The sequence below is a fragment of the Scyliorhinus canicula genome, chromosome 10 (assembly GCF_902713615.1).
Source record: "Scyliorhinus canicula chromosome 10, sScyCan1.1, whole genome shotgun sequence".
NCBI lineage: Eukaryota > Metazoa > Chordata > Chondrichthyes > Carcharhiniformes > Scyliorhinidae > Scyliorhinus > Scyliorhinus canicula.
The window spans coordinates 188160857-188177041 of NC_052155.1; the positions used below are offsets into that span (position 1 = coordinate 188160857).

The 16185-nt window shown below is 44.3% G+C and overlaps 1 protein-coding gene across 1 annotated transcript in view; it reads left to right on the plus strand.

Moving 5' to 3' along the window:
- The window catches only part of LOC119972857 (eukaryotic translation initiation factor 3 subunit E), a 156769-nt gene that overhangs the window by 22909 nt on the left and 117675 nt on the right, over window positions 1-16185 (plus strand). Inside the window, exon 4 of the mRNA XM_038810363.1 lies at window positions 15591-15633. Within this exon, the coding sequence (XP_038666291.1) occupies window positions 15591-15633 (43 nt within the window). The remainder of the gene's footprint in view (window positions 1-15590; window positions 15634-16185) is intronic.

A 16185-nucleotide genomic window follows, 5' to 3' on the forward strand; every position in this document is an offset into this window, starting at 1 on the left:
AATTTAGCCTCTCGAGCCTGCTCCACTGTTCAATACCGTCATGGCTGATCTCATCCTGGCTTCAACTCCACCGTCCTGCCCGTTCTCCGTAACCCTTCAATCCATTATCAATTAGATCTATTAGCCTAACTCCTCAAATTTACTCACTGTAATCCCAGCATCCACCGCACTCTGGTGTAGCGAATTCCACAGATTCACAACCCTTTGGGAGAAGTAGTTTCTCCTCAACTCCATTTTAAATTTGCTGCTACTTATCCTGAGACGATGATCTCTTGTTCTAGAATGCCCCACCTCTCGTTCTAGAATGCCCCACAAGAGGAAGCATCCGCTCAATGTCTACTTTATCCATACCTTTTATCAAAAGCACCTCAATTTGATCTCCCCTCATTCTTCTAAACTCAAGAGAGTATCAGCCTAAACTGTTAAATCCCCCCTGTACAACAAACCCCTCATCTCTGCAATCAACCTAATGAACCTCCTCTGAACTGCCTCCAGTGCCACTACATCTTTCCCTCAGCTTTTGGTGTCTCAACGTATTGTCATAGCCATTCTGTATATGGCACATTCCAGCGCATCGATTAATCTGCTTGCCTTTAATGCACTCGCATCAATGTTTTACACTGTCCAATTTATTTGGCTGTAACTCATTTTAAAGACAATCAAAATGAAGTTTTCTGAAAGGTGCTCCCATCTCTTAAAGTGGACAGTGGTAGCTGGGAGCGGAATGAAGCTCCGCTTTATGAAGAGATATCCAAACTTGAAAAGCAACGAGTAAATAAAAGGTAAAGTTAGGAGAAACAATGGGAGGAATGGAGAGCTGACAAATGACTGGTGATCATTTATTAAAATACTCTTCTTAACTTAAAGTATCTTGTATGCTTATTTTAATATTTCTGGTTTTGTTCGGAAATAAAGTTGCGATTTGAGTAGTTTTATTAAATTAATAATCTTTGGTTCCAGCTCACGCACTGTAATGCAGAAATTTACATAGTAAATTTAGCAATATAGGATGTCTTTGAACGTGCTAGCAATCCAAGGGTCAGGTCCTGTGTGTGTGTAATATTCTTGGAAATTGTCTGGCCATAACTGGTTTTATTTGGATGTAAGCCCATTAGAATCTGGTTTGAGACTTCCCATTTGCTTCACTTGTTCCGGTTCTAAAAGATGGGAAGCTTTGCTGCCATCACTGGGAGCTGAATGCAAGCCCATTCCCAAAGGTCAACCATTAACCCTTTGTACATGGCAGTCTGTATGGTACATGTCTCTGAACTCGCTGCTGAGGAGGTGGTGGAAGCAGGGACGATAGTGACGTTTAAGGGGCATCTTGACAAATACATGAATAGGATGGGAATCGAGGGATACGGACCCAGGAAGTGTAGAAGATTTTAGTTTAGACGGGCAGCATGGTCAGCACAGGGTTTTTAAAGGTTAATGGGGGGGGCTGTTGAGTTACTTACTGGTATAGGGTGGATACGTTGACTTGAGTAGCGTGATCATTGCTCAGCACAACGTCGAGGGCCGAAGGGCCTGTTCTGTGCTGTACTGTTCTATGTTCTATATGAGGCGCCCAGAATCATAACCGGGTGAAGTAATTATTTTACTTAATATACTATGCGGCCCTTTAAAATTGTGAATTTCTGAATGTGGCCCTTGCACGGAAAAGTTTGCCCACCCCTGCCATATGCCTTCTTAACCACCTTATAGACCTGTTCTGCTGCCTTCAGGGATGTGTGGACGCAATCCAAAGATTCCTCTGTACTTCCTAGCGTCCTACCTTTCATTGTGTATTCCCATGCCTGGTTAGTTTTCCCGATGTTTACCAAGAGAAAATGGCTCTGTCTGCCTCACACTGCACAGCAGGAAACAAGACATTTCAGATCATGATGTATTTCAATTAAACATTGTCACATGTATTGTCTTGCTTTCTATTCAATTTGGTTTGTTTTTAGCTTTAAAACAGTGGCACTACTTCACTTTAAAACACTTGAGGTGTTCCTTTATTTGCCCATTCCAGTACACAATCTTCCAATTTTTTCAAAAACATCGTTTTATGGATGACTTGCTCAACAAAATGTGGTTTGATTGATCAGTACCTGGATAGTGCTGCTGTGTCTGAAATGAAATCTGTGGACAGTTGAGTTGTCTCAGTGTGTGCTTGGGGTGGGGGGCGGCATTGCATCAAAGCACAGCTATTTAAATTTATATCATAAGTTGGGAGGAGGAACAGATTGTGCTGTTGGGAGAAATGAATATGAAGCTCTTCAGTGCCTGTTTTGATTATTAAAATCATAGCTGGACTGAAATTAAAGCATTCTGTTTTTTAGTATGAAGTGGTAGTGAAATTGGTTTTGAATAGTTAATGGGTTTGACACTGAGAGTGTGCTGAGTTTAACTTACCCTATTCAATTAAATGATTTATGGCTGCAGCCTTGGTTCGTGGCTCCATCTCTGCTGATAGTCTACTCCCTCACGTGGCCTGATTTGGCAGCTCCTCCAAGCCAGTTCTCTTGCTGATGTGCTGAGTGCTCGTTTCAACATGTAAGAAATAAATGATATGCTGAAGCACGCGTTTCTTCAATACCTGATTTTAAAAGAATTGATGTGATTTCCTCCTTCATTTGTGTTGAAATCACTTTTTGGACTGGTGTGTAAAATTCCAGATCCACCATGAATTGTCCTGCAGGTCAGTTAGTTCATTATAGATATTACTTCAAAAAGCCCGGTGATAATGACATTACAAGCTGTTCACTAACATTTTCCAGTTCGGCACCAGAAATATCCTCCGTTGATGTCTTCAAATCTGAATTTGAATTTAGTGCTTCCTGTGTGGAGCTGTACAGGATACAAAATCGAAGGCTTGAAAGAGTTAGCTACAGCTTTCATTAAAAGCCACTGCCGCAAGTTCTGGATTTACTTAGCCAAGTCTTTGAAGGGTAGAGTGCTGTTAACAGTGACAGTTTGGTGATTCAGTTTAGGAAGTCAGAGCAGAAGATTAGCTGCTGCAGCCCGAGTTGAGAATATTGTGCCGTACTTTCCAACTCCATAAATGTCTAATTCAAAAAGATTACGGGTGTAGAAATGTTCTTCAAAAAGACAGAGTCTGAACTTAAGGGTGTAAGTTCTGACTGTGAAGGGGCAATCTATTCAAAACTGTCATGTGCTAATACTTAACCTGCACTTTTGAATGTCGTGGCCTTTTATATAAAATGTACAGAATATTGTGCTGCATACAGTTGAAAAGGTTTGGGGTTTCACGGAATGCAAAGCTGAGAGGGAACTCCAGGCAGTAGATGGAAGCTCAGCCTCACTGTACCCCCAGCTCCCCCAGTGTAGCTGCCAACTATTAGCGACAGATATCTGTCCTGCCAGATAAATTAATGGTTCTCTTGAACTAAGTCTGTCCCAACTTTTTTTCAATTTTACTCATTTAAAATGTAACTTTCTGCTTTGGCTTAATTTGTAACGGTGATGTGGTATTATCGACATTTAATATTTTCATGGCTCCACGAGGTTTCTGTTTGACAACCTTTTTTTCTACACCGTAGTGCTTGAACCTTTTTCCTTGCAAATCCCCACCCTTATTCTTGTTGCTGTTTCTCTTGCACCTCTCCGGTGCAAATGTTCATCTTGTGAGGAAGTTTTGTACATCGCTTCCGAATATGCTCTGCCCAGTGTATTGTAAAACCTTGGTGGATGTATTTCATGGAGGACAGGATGCAGTTTGTATCTCGAAGTTTGTATCTCGAAGTGTTATATTTACTGTGCCTCCTGGCTCCCTTTCAAAACATCCTTCACCAGTTCAGTTTGTATTAGTTATATGTTGCTATTTGCACTTGATCACTATCCTGTGTAACATTGTGTTGTTATATTTGCCATTGCCTGAGAGATTTCTACCAGTAATCTAGCCATTTTCTGTTTTGTTGCAACATCTGCCATTTCTGCTCTTCCTATGTATGTTGTTTGCACATTTGATGAGTTAACACGCATAAATCCACGTTTCACTACTCTGAAAAGCTTCACTGTAACTTTATAGTTCTCGCATATGTTTTCTTATTTTAAAAAAATATTTTATTCAGGTATTTTCATAAAACAAACCAAAGCAGAAGCAAATTCGTACAAAATAAATAAGCAACATCCACCTGCCCACCATCACCCCCTCTCTCCTTCTCTCTCTCTCTCTCTCTCTCGCTCCAACCCCCCTCAATCCTCCTTAAAGAAGACAACAAACTTCTTCCACCTCCGAGCGAACCCATCAGCCGACCCCCTCAGGATGAACTTGACCTTCTCCAGCCTCAGGAATTCTTCCAGGTCGCTCACCCACAACCCCACTTTTGGTGGCTCCGAGTCTCGCCACCCAAGCAAGATCCGTCTCCAGGCTATCAGGGCGGCAAAGGCCAAAACGCCAGCCTCTCTCGCCCCTCGGACTCCCGGGTCTTCAGACAGCCCAAATATCGCCACTTCTGGACCCGGGGCCACTGTCAACCCCAACACCTCAGACGTTACATTCGCAAAGCCATGCCAGAACCCCTTCATTTTTGACATGCCCAAAACATGTGGACGTGATTCACGGGCCTTCCCAGTCACACCTATCTTCTGCCCCCTCAGAAAACATGCTCATACCTGCAACCGTCATCTGTGCCCTGTGAATTACCTTAAACTGAATGAGGCTTAGCCTCGAACATGACTAGGATGCATTCACCCTCCGCAGGGTCTCAGCCCGTGTACCAGTCTCCACCTCCCCACCCAGCTCCTCCTCCCACTTCCACTTTATATTCCCCACTGGAGTCCTCCCAATCCATCAGCTCCTAGTAGACCTTGGGACACCTTCACATCCCCTAACTCCTCCTTCGACAGCACTTTATCCTGCAACCCCAAGAGCGGTAACCCATGAAAGGACGGCACCTCTCTCCTCACAAAATCCCGAACCTGCAAGTACGTAAAACCGTTCCCCCTGGGCGGCCCATACTCTTCTTCCAGATCCTCCACATAAACAGGTGTCCAAACCATTTGATTCCCACCTGCCGCCAACCCTGAAACATCTCATTCAGTTACCGCGCCCCCTGCCGGTGCATACCTATGATTGTCACAAATCTGTGCCCACACCGAGGCACCCTCCAGTCCCAAATGCTGCCTCCGCTGCCACCACCACACCCTCAAGGCCAACACCACCATCGGGCACACGGAGTGTCTGGCCAGTTACAACAGCAGAGGCACTGTCAACTCGATCCCTTACAAGAAGCTGCTTTCATCTGCCCCCACATCAACCCACCCCCACTATCTATTTCCTGACCATGGCAATGTTCGCTGTCCATTAGAAGTTCCTTAAATTCGGCTCTCCCCCCCCCCCCCCCCCCCCCCAACGCGCGCGGGGTCTTCCCAGCCCACACGAACCCAGAAATCAGCGAATTGACCTTTTTAAAGAACGACTCTGGGTCAAAGATCGGGAGATTGAAATACCGATGGCGGCATCGTAATTTTCGCTGTCGGCGCCGGTCCTGCCAGCGACAGCAGCAGCACATCCCACTACTTAAAATGCCCCTTCACCTGCTCCACCAGCCAAGTCAAATTCAACTTCAGCTGCACCCAACCCCGCCTCACCCAAAACTCTTATTTTTTAATCAATAAATCCATTTCCATTGTCTTCCTCTATATTTCTTTTAATTGGAAGCCATTCATGTGGACCTTAAATTACTGAAAATCCAAGTAAGCCCTTTTTGACAGACTGCACTGCAAAACACTCACCTTCCCGTACCAACCTCCCCGGACAGGCGCCGGAATGTGGCGACTAGGGGCTTTTCACAGTAACTTCATTGAAGCCTACTTGTGACAATAAGCGATTTTCATTCTAATTCAATTTTGTTTGTTAAATGTATTTATTGTCAGAATAATTTCAATTGCTCTACCTATTAGATTTGATGCCCTATTAAAATATAGTGCTGCATTCACTTGTATCCAATTATGCAGGAAGCCTGCTTGTGTCAAATGATTCTGATGTGACAATAGCACGTACCCTACAAATGTCCTTCCCAATCTGCTACAGATCACTAAAATAGCTTTTAATCTTAAATTTCCCGAGCTTATTAACAGCCTTTGTTTTTGTTGGCAACTGAAAGACAATGCTTTCCAACCTCTGAGTTCTTGGAATGCATGAAGGATATTCAGTTACAAGTCCAATTGCAAAATATTGCGGATGCGAGAAATACTTAATGCTGTTGTCAACCTTGGTGGGGCAAAACTCATCTTGCTAATTGCTATTACCCCCGAGAGCAAGAAAAACCTTCCCTTTAAACAAATTGCGTTTGAAGTATTCATTAGAAAGAGAATCAAACATTGTTGCCTCACTGGGAATGTCGTTCTTGTTAGAAGCATCATTCACAGCACAATAATGGCACCTTTTGGGCATTGTGCGTCTGAGCATTACAGTGTCAGTCCATGTTTCCTTTTGCTCAAGAATGCCGCATACTCCATTGTCCAGTTACGTTCAGCACATTGTCCATCCAGTTCATTGTGGTTACATATTGCAGGAGAGAAACTGAATGGTCATGATGTTAGTCTTCCAGTGACAAAATATAGGAAGCAAAGGGTAATATGTAATAGTTTGAGCCTCGGCGGGGGATGGAGAAACTAAACAACATGGCAAACAAGTGCTTGAATGATGCAGTACAGTCAGATGATTGGATGAAGCACTAGAACTTGATGCTATTGCAAGGTACCAATACACTATACCCATTGCAAAATCTCAGCTAACTGTTGAATTCTGTACAGTTGCCAATAAAGCTCTGAACCGTTTGGTGCAGATCTCAACTAAAACGTGCTCGGAAACCGATTGAGCATCCCGTAAATGCAGCGGCGAAAAATCTTTTTTCCTCAAATTTTCTTTCCCCCTGGCCTTTCATTGTAAAGAAGTACATTTGCAAGGAATCAGCATGCGATGAGCAGGGTTCGGGATAAAATGTGTTCATCAACTTCAACTCGTGGGCAGATAGTCACATGCTGAACAGGTGGTCCTCATTTCCTTTTTCATGTTTAGAAGATATTTATAAATTACATACTGGGATGCATATGGACCAAACTCCTTACAATGTAGAGATTCTAAAACAAATAATAGAACGATGACAGCTATTTTATGTATGGCAACCAGTTGTGCCCATCCGGTTGTTCTTGCTGTCGTTAAAGGGTAATTGGGTGCCTTAAGCTGCTTGGGCGTTTGAAGTTAAGTCCTTGTATAATTGTGCTTCAGCTAAGGAGCAATGCCACAAGGTTGAAGTAAATTGACTTTGAACTTTAATGGGTGTTCTAGAGTTATTGCACTGACGATGCCTGACTGTATGGAGCTCTCTAATTAATATAAATTATAACTTATTCACAATTGGTTGCTGGTTGATTAGCATAAGTTAAGGAAAATGTAATTTCCCATAGTGATGTTAATAGAAAGATGTGATTTTTTTTTTGAATAAATAAGCCTGGTTAAATGCTTCAAGTTGAAACATAATTGAGTCAATCTTCCAAGTGGATCAGAAGTTTAAACAAATAAATATGGTCGTTTGAACAAATCTGTACTTGGGCAAGTGTTCATAAAGCTGTTGAGGATGAGGGCTAAAGTAGCATGGCCCTATTAGGTTACATTTTCTTTGCTAGTACATGCCAGTGCATATACTGAAATCAGGGTAACTAGAGATTTATTTGCATCTTTGCAATGAGGCCAAGTGATATTTTCAACTTCTTGTCTAGTTTAATTTTACTTTAAACTCCCTAATTCAGTGCAACATCAATTTTTCACTGGCTTATTTGGTCTATTAAAAATTTAATTTGAGTGTTTTTCACAATCCTGGCCTCTTGAGCATATCCATATTTCTGCAGCCAAGCAATTATCTCGTCACGTAGCTCAGTTCAAAATTTTGTTTGGGCTGAAGAGTTGAACGAGGAGAAGTTTTATGAAAACTGAAATAGCGAACCTTATTTGAAATCGGTTTAGAATAAGGGGCGGCGCAGTGGTTAGCACTGCTGCCTCACGGCACCGAGCTCTCGGGTTCGATTCCAGCTCTGGTTCACTGTCGGTGTGGAGTTTGCACATTCTCCCCTGTGTCTGCGTGGGTTTCAGCCCACAACCCAAAGATGTGCAGGGTAGGTGGATTGGTCACACTAAATTGCCCCTTCATTGGAAAAAAATGAATTGGGTACACTAGATTAGAAAAAAAGAAAGAAATGGGTTTAGAATGATGTCTTGTTACCATCATTACACTGCACAAAATCATGGATTCAGTTGTCTTTGGCTTCAAATGTGTCACGTCTGCAGGGTAAACACTTGCCAACCTATTGTTTAAATCCATATGAAGTGAAAATAGCTTCCAAAAAAAATTACTGAAGCCATTAGAATTTGGATGACCACACCCACATGTTCTGGGCCTGTCCCAAACTTGCTGGGTTCTGGGCAGCCTCCTCCGAGGCAGCCTCCCCCCGAGGCAGCCTCCCCCCGAGGCAGCCCCCCCCGAGGCAGCCTCCCCCCGAGGCAGCCTCCCCCGAGGCAGCCTCCCCCGAGGCAGCCTCCCCCGAGGCAGCCTCCCCCGAGGCAGCCTCCCCCGAGGCAGCCTCCCCCGAGGCAGCCTCCCCCGAGGCAGCCTCCCCCGAGGCAGCCTCCCCCGAGGCAGCCTCCCCCGAGGCAATGTCGAAGGTTGTGGGGGGGTGAGGGTGAAGCCATGCCCAATAGTGGCAATCTTCGGGATATCGGAGCAGCCAGACCTACACGTGGGGAAGGGGGGCCAACGCTCTTGCTTTTGCTTCCCTAATGGCACGCTGCAGAATCCTGCTCGGCTGGACAGCACCACCCACAGCTGCAGACTGGCTCGCTGACCTTTCGGAATGTCTCCAACTGGAGAAGATTAAGTATGCCATCCGAGGGTGGGAGGAAGGCTTCGTGGATACTTGGGGGCAGTTTGTTGGCTTGTTCCCAAACCTATTCCAGGCCAGCAACAAGGAGTAAGTTGAGAATAAAAAACCAAGAAGATCTGTAACCAAAGGACTGTGCAACCCGGAGGGAGCGTGGGGGGGGGGGGGGGGAGAGATATGGAAGGAGGGTGGGGAAACCGCAAAAGAGAAGAGGGGGGAGGGGGTAAACCCTCTTTCCCTGAAGATAAAGCAAAACACAGCTGAAGGGAGGGAGTGTGGGGGGGTGGGGGTGGGGGGGGGGGGGGGGAGAGGGGAGGGGGGAGGGGGGAGGGAAGGGAGAGTGTGAAGGAACTATAGACCGATTCAGAGGGCAGCGAAATGTCTGTAGGGTCAATTAAACAAAAGACAAAATAAACCTTTCTGTGCAATAAAGTAAATTAGCACGGGTGAGAAAAATGTGATGTGTATATATACACAATTGTTTATGAATATGAGAAATTGCCAATAAAAAGATTTAAAAAAAAAGAAGTTGGATGGGAAAGCTCCAAGACCTGGAGTTATACCCAGTGCAAAGGAAGATGGGTGTTGGAGGTCAATCATCTCAGTCCCAAGAGTTCCTTTGGGCAGTGTCCTGGGCCTAATTGTCTTCAGGTGCTTCCTCAATGACTTTCCTTCCATTGTACGGTCAGAAGTGGGGATGTTCGCTGATTACAGTGTCCAGGTCCACCACTTGGACTACAGCAGTTCAATGAGGGGGTTCACCACCATCACCTTCCGAGAGCAATATTTTGACATGGGCAATGAATACTGGTCTTGTTGGTGACATCAGCGTTTTCTCCTTGCACCTGAAAGACCAGACTTAAAAGAAAAACACAGTTCTGGAAAAGGAAATTCAGAATCTTAGTGACAATACTGCCCATTTCATGTTCTGATAGTTCACATGTGCGAAGCCCTGTGTAGATCTGCCTTTCAGGCTGGAGTTCTCAATTTTCAGTACTTCTGTGAATACAAGGAATTTTTATCCGCTGTGGGAAAAGTTTGTGAGAGAGGTGTTTTGCCCTGCTCTTGCAATAGTCAATATACCAAGAGAGCAAGCCAAAAACTTAGAATTAACAGAAACATATGAAGCAAAATTCTGGATAGATATAATTGCAAATGTCTGTTGTGCACGTGTAGCTGTCAGTCACAATTACTTTTTTGTACGCTGCAGATAAAATCATAATAAAAGAGGAAATGCACTTAAGGTTGCGGATTATTTGAGTAATAGATGAATGCATTCACAGGAAGGTTGCCAATTTGAACCCTGAGTTAACCAAGGGATCGATTGGATTGTTGGCCCAGGTGCCTCCCGGTCAGGGAAGCCAAAGTTGTCGGCAATTCTTGTTGCTGACCATCCCCTCCTGCATTGGTGGAAGCTGGCTGGGGGCATGATGAGTTCAGTCAAATTACATTTTCTGCACAAGGTTTTACAGAACAAATAGTATTGAAGTGACAATTGAGAAGACAATTATTCAGTTGTATGGTTTGCACCGAAGCTGTCAGAAGGTGGCACGGTAGCACAGTGGTTAGCACTGTTGCTTTCCAGCTCCAGGGTCCTGGGTTTGATTCCCGGCTTGGGTCACTGTCTGGGCGAAGTCTGCACGTTCTACCCGTGTCTGCGTGGGTTTCCTCCGGGTGCTCCAGTTTCCTCCCACGAGTCCCGAAAGATGTGCTATTGGGTGAATTGGACATTCTGAATTCTCCCTCCGTGTACCCGAACAGGTGCTGGAATGTGGCGACTAGGGGATTTTCAGTAACCTCTTTGCAGTGTTAATGTAAGCCTACTTGTGACAATATTAAAGATTATTATTATGTGCTGAAGAAGATAAAAGGGAACAAAAATGATTTGTAAAGGTTTTCATGATTCTTTATCCAAACAGATTTGACCTCTTTAGTCCTCATAGTCATACAGCACAGAAAAGGCCCTTTTGCCTATCGCGTCTGCGATGGTCAAAAACAGCTACCTAACTATTCTCAACCCATTTCCCAGCACTTGCCCCATAGCTTTGTATGTCTTGTTATCGCAAGTGCACACCAAAATACTTCTTAAATGTTTTAAGGGCCGATGCCTCCACCACCCTTTCAGGCAGCGGCAGCGAGTTCCAGACTTCCACCACCCTCTGGGCAAAAACGGTTTTCGCACATCCCCTCTGAACCTCCTGCCCCTTATCTTAAATCTATGCCCCTTGGTCACTGATCTTTCCACCAAGGGGCAAAGTTTCTTCCTGTCTACTCCATCTATGCCCTTCAAGATTTCATACATCCCAACCAAGTCTCCTCTGACCAAGGGAAACAATCATCTCTCTTCATAACAAACACACTTCAGCCCAGACAACATCCTGGTAAATCTCCTCTGCACCCTTTCCAGTGCGATCACATCCCTCCTATACTGTGGATTCCAGACACAATACTCTAGCTGTGGCTGAACCAACGTTTTATACAGTTGCAACATAACCTCCCTGCTCTTAAACTCTTTGCCTTGGCTAATAAAGGCAAGTGTACCATACTGTATTCACCTGCTGTGCTACCTTGAGGGACCAGTGTACATGCACACCAAGGTACCTCTGATCCTTGTGCTTTCCAGGGTCCTGTCGCTTATCATGTATTCCCTTGCCTTGTTTGTCCTACTCAAATACATCATCTCACACTTATCCAGGTTTAATTCCATTTGTCACTGATCAGCTCATCTGACCAGCTCATCTATATTCTCCTGTAATCGAAGGCTATCCTCCTCACTGTTTACCACCCCACCAATTTTCATATCATCCGCAAACTTGCTGATTGACCTTCCTACATTCGTATCTAAATCATTTATATAAACCATAAATAGAAAGGGCCCCAACACTGATCCTTGCGGAACCCCACTGGACAAAGACTTCCAGTCAGAAAAACACCCCTCGACCATCACCCTCTGCTTGCTGTCGCTCAACCAACTTTGGATCCAATTTGCCAAATTTCCTAGGATCCCATGGGTTCTTCTTCCGCTATCAGTCTCCCATGTGGGACTTTATCAAAATCCTTGTTGAAGTCCAAGTAGATGACGTCAAATGCATTTCCCTCATCTACACACCAGGTCACCTCTTCGAAAAATTCAATCCAGTTGGTCAGACACGACCTCCCCTTAACAAAACCATGCTGACTGTTCCTGATTAATCCCTGTCCCTCCAAATGCAAATTTATTCTGTCTCTCAGAATTGCTTCCAGTAGTTTCCCCACCACTGTGGTTAGACTGACTGTCCTGTAGTTTCCTGATTTATCCCTTCCTCCCTTCTTGAATAATGGTGCCACATTGGCTATCCTCCAGTCCTCTAGCACCTCTCCTTGGCCAGAGAGGAATTGAAAATTATTGCCAGAGCCCCTGCTATTTCCTCCCTTGCTTCACTCAACAGCCTGGGATACATTTCATTTGGCCCTGGAGATTTGTCTACTTTTAAACCTGCCAGACCACTCTGAACCTCTCGGTCTATGTTAATCTCTTCAATTTTATTCCAGTCCGTCTCCCTGATTTCTATACCCACACCGTCCCTCTCACGAGTGGACACTGACGTGAAGTATTCATTTAGAACTCTACATACATCCTCCGACTCCACAGGCAAATTACCACTGTGGTCCTTAATAGGCCCACTCGTTTCCCTAGTTATCCTTTTACCCGTAATATACTCGTAAAACAACTTGGGATTTTCTTTTATTTTACTGCCAGTATCCTTTCATGTCCCCTTTTTGTTCTCCTAATTTCCTTTTTAAGTTTCCTCTTGCACATTCCATATGCCTCTAGGGCTTCTGCTGTTTTACAAAGAACAAAGAAAAGTACAGCACAGGAACAGGCCCTTCGGCCCTCCAAGCCTGTGCCGACCATGCTGCCCGTCTAAACTAAAATCTTCTCCATCCTGGGTCCGTATCCCTTTTATGTATTTGCCCCTTAAATGTCACTATAGTCCCTGCTTCCACCACCACCTCCGGCAGCGAGTTCCAGGCACCCACTACCCTCTGTGTAAAAAGACTTGCCTCGAACATCTCCTCTTAAACAGCATGGTAGCATTGTGGATAGCACAATCGCTTCACAGCTCCAGGGTCCCAGGTTCGATTCCGGCTTGGATCACTGTCTGTGCGGAGTCTGCACATCCTCCCCGTGTGTGCGTGGGTTTCCTCCGGGTGCTCCGGTTTCCTCCCACAGTCCAAAGATGTGCGGGTTAGGTGGATTGGCCATGATAAATTGCCCGTAGTGTCCAAAATTGCCCTTCGTGTTGGGTGGGGTTACTGAGTTATGGGGATAGGGTGGAGGTTTTGACCTTGGGTAGGGGGTAGGATGCTCTTTCCAAGAGCCGGTGCAGACTCGATGGGCCGAATGGCCTTCCTCTGCACTGTAAATTCTATGTCTATGTCTATATGTAAACCTTGCTCCTCACACCTTAAACCTATGCCCACTTGTAATTGACCCCTCTACCCTCGGGAAAAGCCTCTGACTATCCACTCTGTCTATGCCCCTCATAATTTTGTAGACCTCTATTAGGTCGCCCCTCAACCTCTGTCGTTCCAGTGAGAGCAAACCGAGTTTATTCAACTGCTCCATAGCAAATGCCCTCCATACCAGGCAACATCCTGGTAAATCTCTTCTGCCACCCTCTCTAAAGCCTCCATATCCTTCTGGTAGTGTGGCGATCAGAATTGAACACTATTCTCCAAGTGTGGCCTAACTCAGGTTCTATACAGCTGCAACATGACTTGCCAATTCTTATACTCAATGCCCTGGCCAATGAAGGCAAGCATGCATATGCCTTCTTGACTACCTTCTCCACCTGCGTTGCCCCTTTCGGTGACCTGTGGACCTGTACACCTAGATCTCTCTGACTTTCAATAGTCTTGAAGGTTCGACCATTCACTGTATATTCCCTACCTGTATTAGACCTTCCAAAATACATACCTCACATTTGTCCGGATTAAACTCCATCCGGAGTTTTGAGCCCTCGATATCTGCCATAAGCCTCCCTTTTTCTCCTTATTCAACGCTGCATATCCCTCAAAATCCAGGGTTCACTGGATTTGTTGGTCCTACCCTTTTTCCTGATTGAATGTGTTCCACTGTTCTGTCACAGATTTACCTCAAAGTGTCTGCTCCCAGTCCACACTGACCAAATCATATCTGATCTTATTAAAATTGGCCCTCCCCCAGTTTAGAATTTTGATCTCAGGCCCATCTTTGTCCTTCTCCATAACAATCTTGAACCTAACAGAGTTATGATCACTGCCTGCAAAGTGCTCCCCCACTGATAGTTCAACCACTTACACGGCTTCGTTACCTAAAAACTGGCTTAAAAGGTTCTCTTGGATGCATTTGAAGAATTCTGCTCCCTCTGTACCTTTCATGCTATGACTACCCCAGTTAATGTCCGAGAAGGTGAAATCCCCCACTATCACTACCCTATTACTTTAACACTTATCTGAAATCTGCCTACATATCTGCTCTTCTGTTTCGCTCGGACTGTTAGGGGACCTATAGAACACTCCCAGCAATGTGATGCTCCTTTTTGGTATTTATGTTATACGCATATGGCTTTCGTTGAAGAGCCTTCTAAGATGTCGGCTCTCCTTACTGCTGTAATTAATTCCCTGATTAAAATTGTGTCACCCCTCCTCTTTTACCTCCTTCCCTGTCTCGCCTGAGGGCCAATCCTGCCCCTCTCAACCATGTCTCAGTGACAGCAATGACATCATACCCCTATGTTTTAACTTGTGCCCTCAATTCATCTGCTTTGGTTGTCAGACTTATTGCATTAAAATAAATACCATCCCATCGTGCCAAACTCCCTTGTGACTTAACTGGTCTAGACATTCTATGCCTTTCAGATTCCCTTGATGTCTCTTCTAATTTTGGCTTATTTTCCCCTGTTTCCCTAATTTTTCCCCATTGGCTAATGGGGGAAACATGATTTAAAAGAAAAATTGGTCAAGTCCTAATTTACCCCTGGATGCTTCACCACTTCCTTATACCCAACATGCCTAGCTTTTGAAAGCAAATTTAAGGTGGAAAATGAGATGCATTATCGTATTTTTATGAGTGGACAGAGATCACAGGTGTACAGTGTTGACCAAAATGCTCATGCTCCTGCCACAAGTTTCCCTTGACAAAGGATTGACCTCTTCAGTTCGAAACATATTTCTGCGTGTTGGAAGCCTGTTTATTCTACATCCATACACATTGTATGATTGCACACATTTAGTTGTTTTGCAGGATTGGCTGGAGTTCAACAGACTGCCAGCCAAAGCATACTTTCATAGTTAACCCAAATGTGGTGCAATAATGAAAAACAGACCATTATGTTTTGATTTGAGAAAACTTAAATGTCGATTTGGGCTGATTTGAAATGGCATCAGTCTCTAATCCGTCTTGGCATTTGTGAATATATGCATGCACATGTACAGGGTGAGTATATGGTGAGCTTGTTCTAGTTTCCATCTGCACATATCCAGTATAGGATAATAGTCAATTCCAAAAACTGTTGATTAATGCACTATTCTTGGTACCAATGAAATATTGCACGTTTTTGCACCACCTTTTTGTTCCTTTAAACATTCCAGGACATGTTTCCTGCAACATCCTTCAATTGTAAATAATTGTTAAATGAATGTGTGCTTTCAATCACTTAAAATCTTTATTTTCTAAATAGGGACGGACGCATGCTGTTTGATTATCTAGCAGAAAAGCATGGGGTAAGTTGGCATACGTTAATTATTGTAGATATTTAATTATTGAGTTCAGAATGATTTTGTCGTTCAGCTGTTATGGAATGATGGAATTGTTCAAACAATGGATTAGCGCTCCTCACCTTAGGCTTTCCCCAAGCCTCTGCCGGATGTTTAAAAAAAAATTAATTTGCGGGATGTGGGCGTCGCTGGTTCGGCCAGCATTTATTGCCCATTCCTAGTTGTCCTTCAGAAGATATTGGCGAGTTGCCTTCTGGAACCACTGCAGTTCTTCAGGTGTCGGTTCACCCAGAGTGCTGTTAGGGCAGAAGTTCCAGGGGTTTGCCCCAGCGACAGTGAAGGAATGGGGATATATTTCCACGTCAGGGTAGTGAGTGACTTGGAAGGGAACCTGTTTGCCCAGGCTTAATTTTTAATGGTGCCAGTCAATTATTTTGTCACAAACTACCTCACTAGTTTCAAATAATTCACCTTAAATATATTTTCGGATGAAATGGAACTTGACTTGATGTAACAAAGCTGCTCAATTGTTGAATCTTTAAAACTGATGAAGAATAG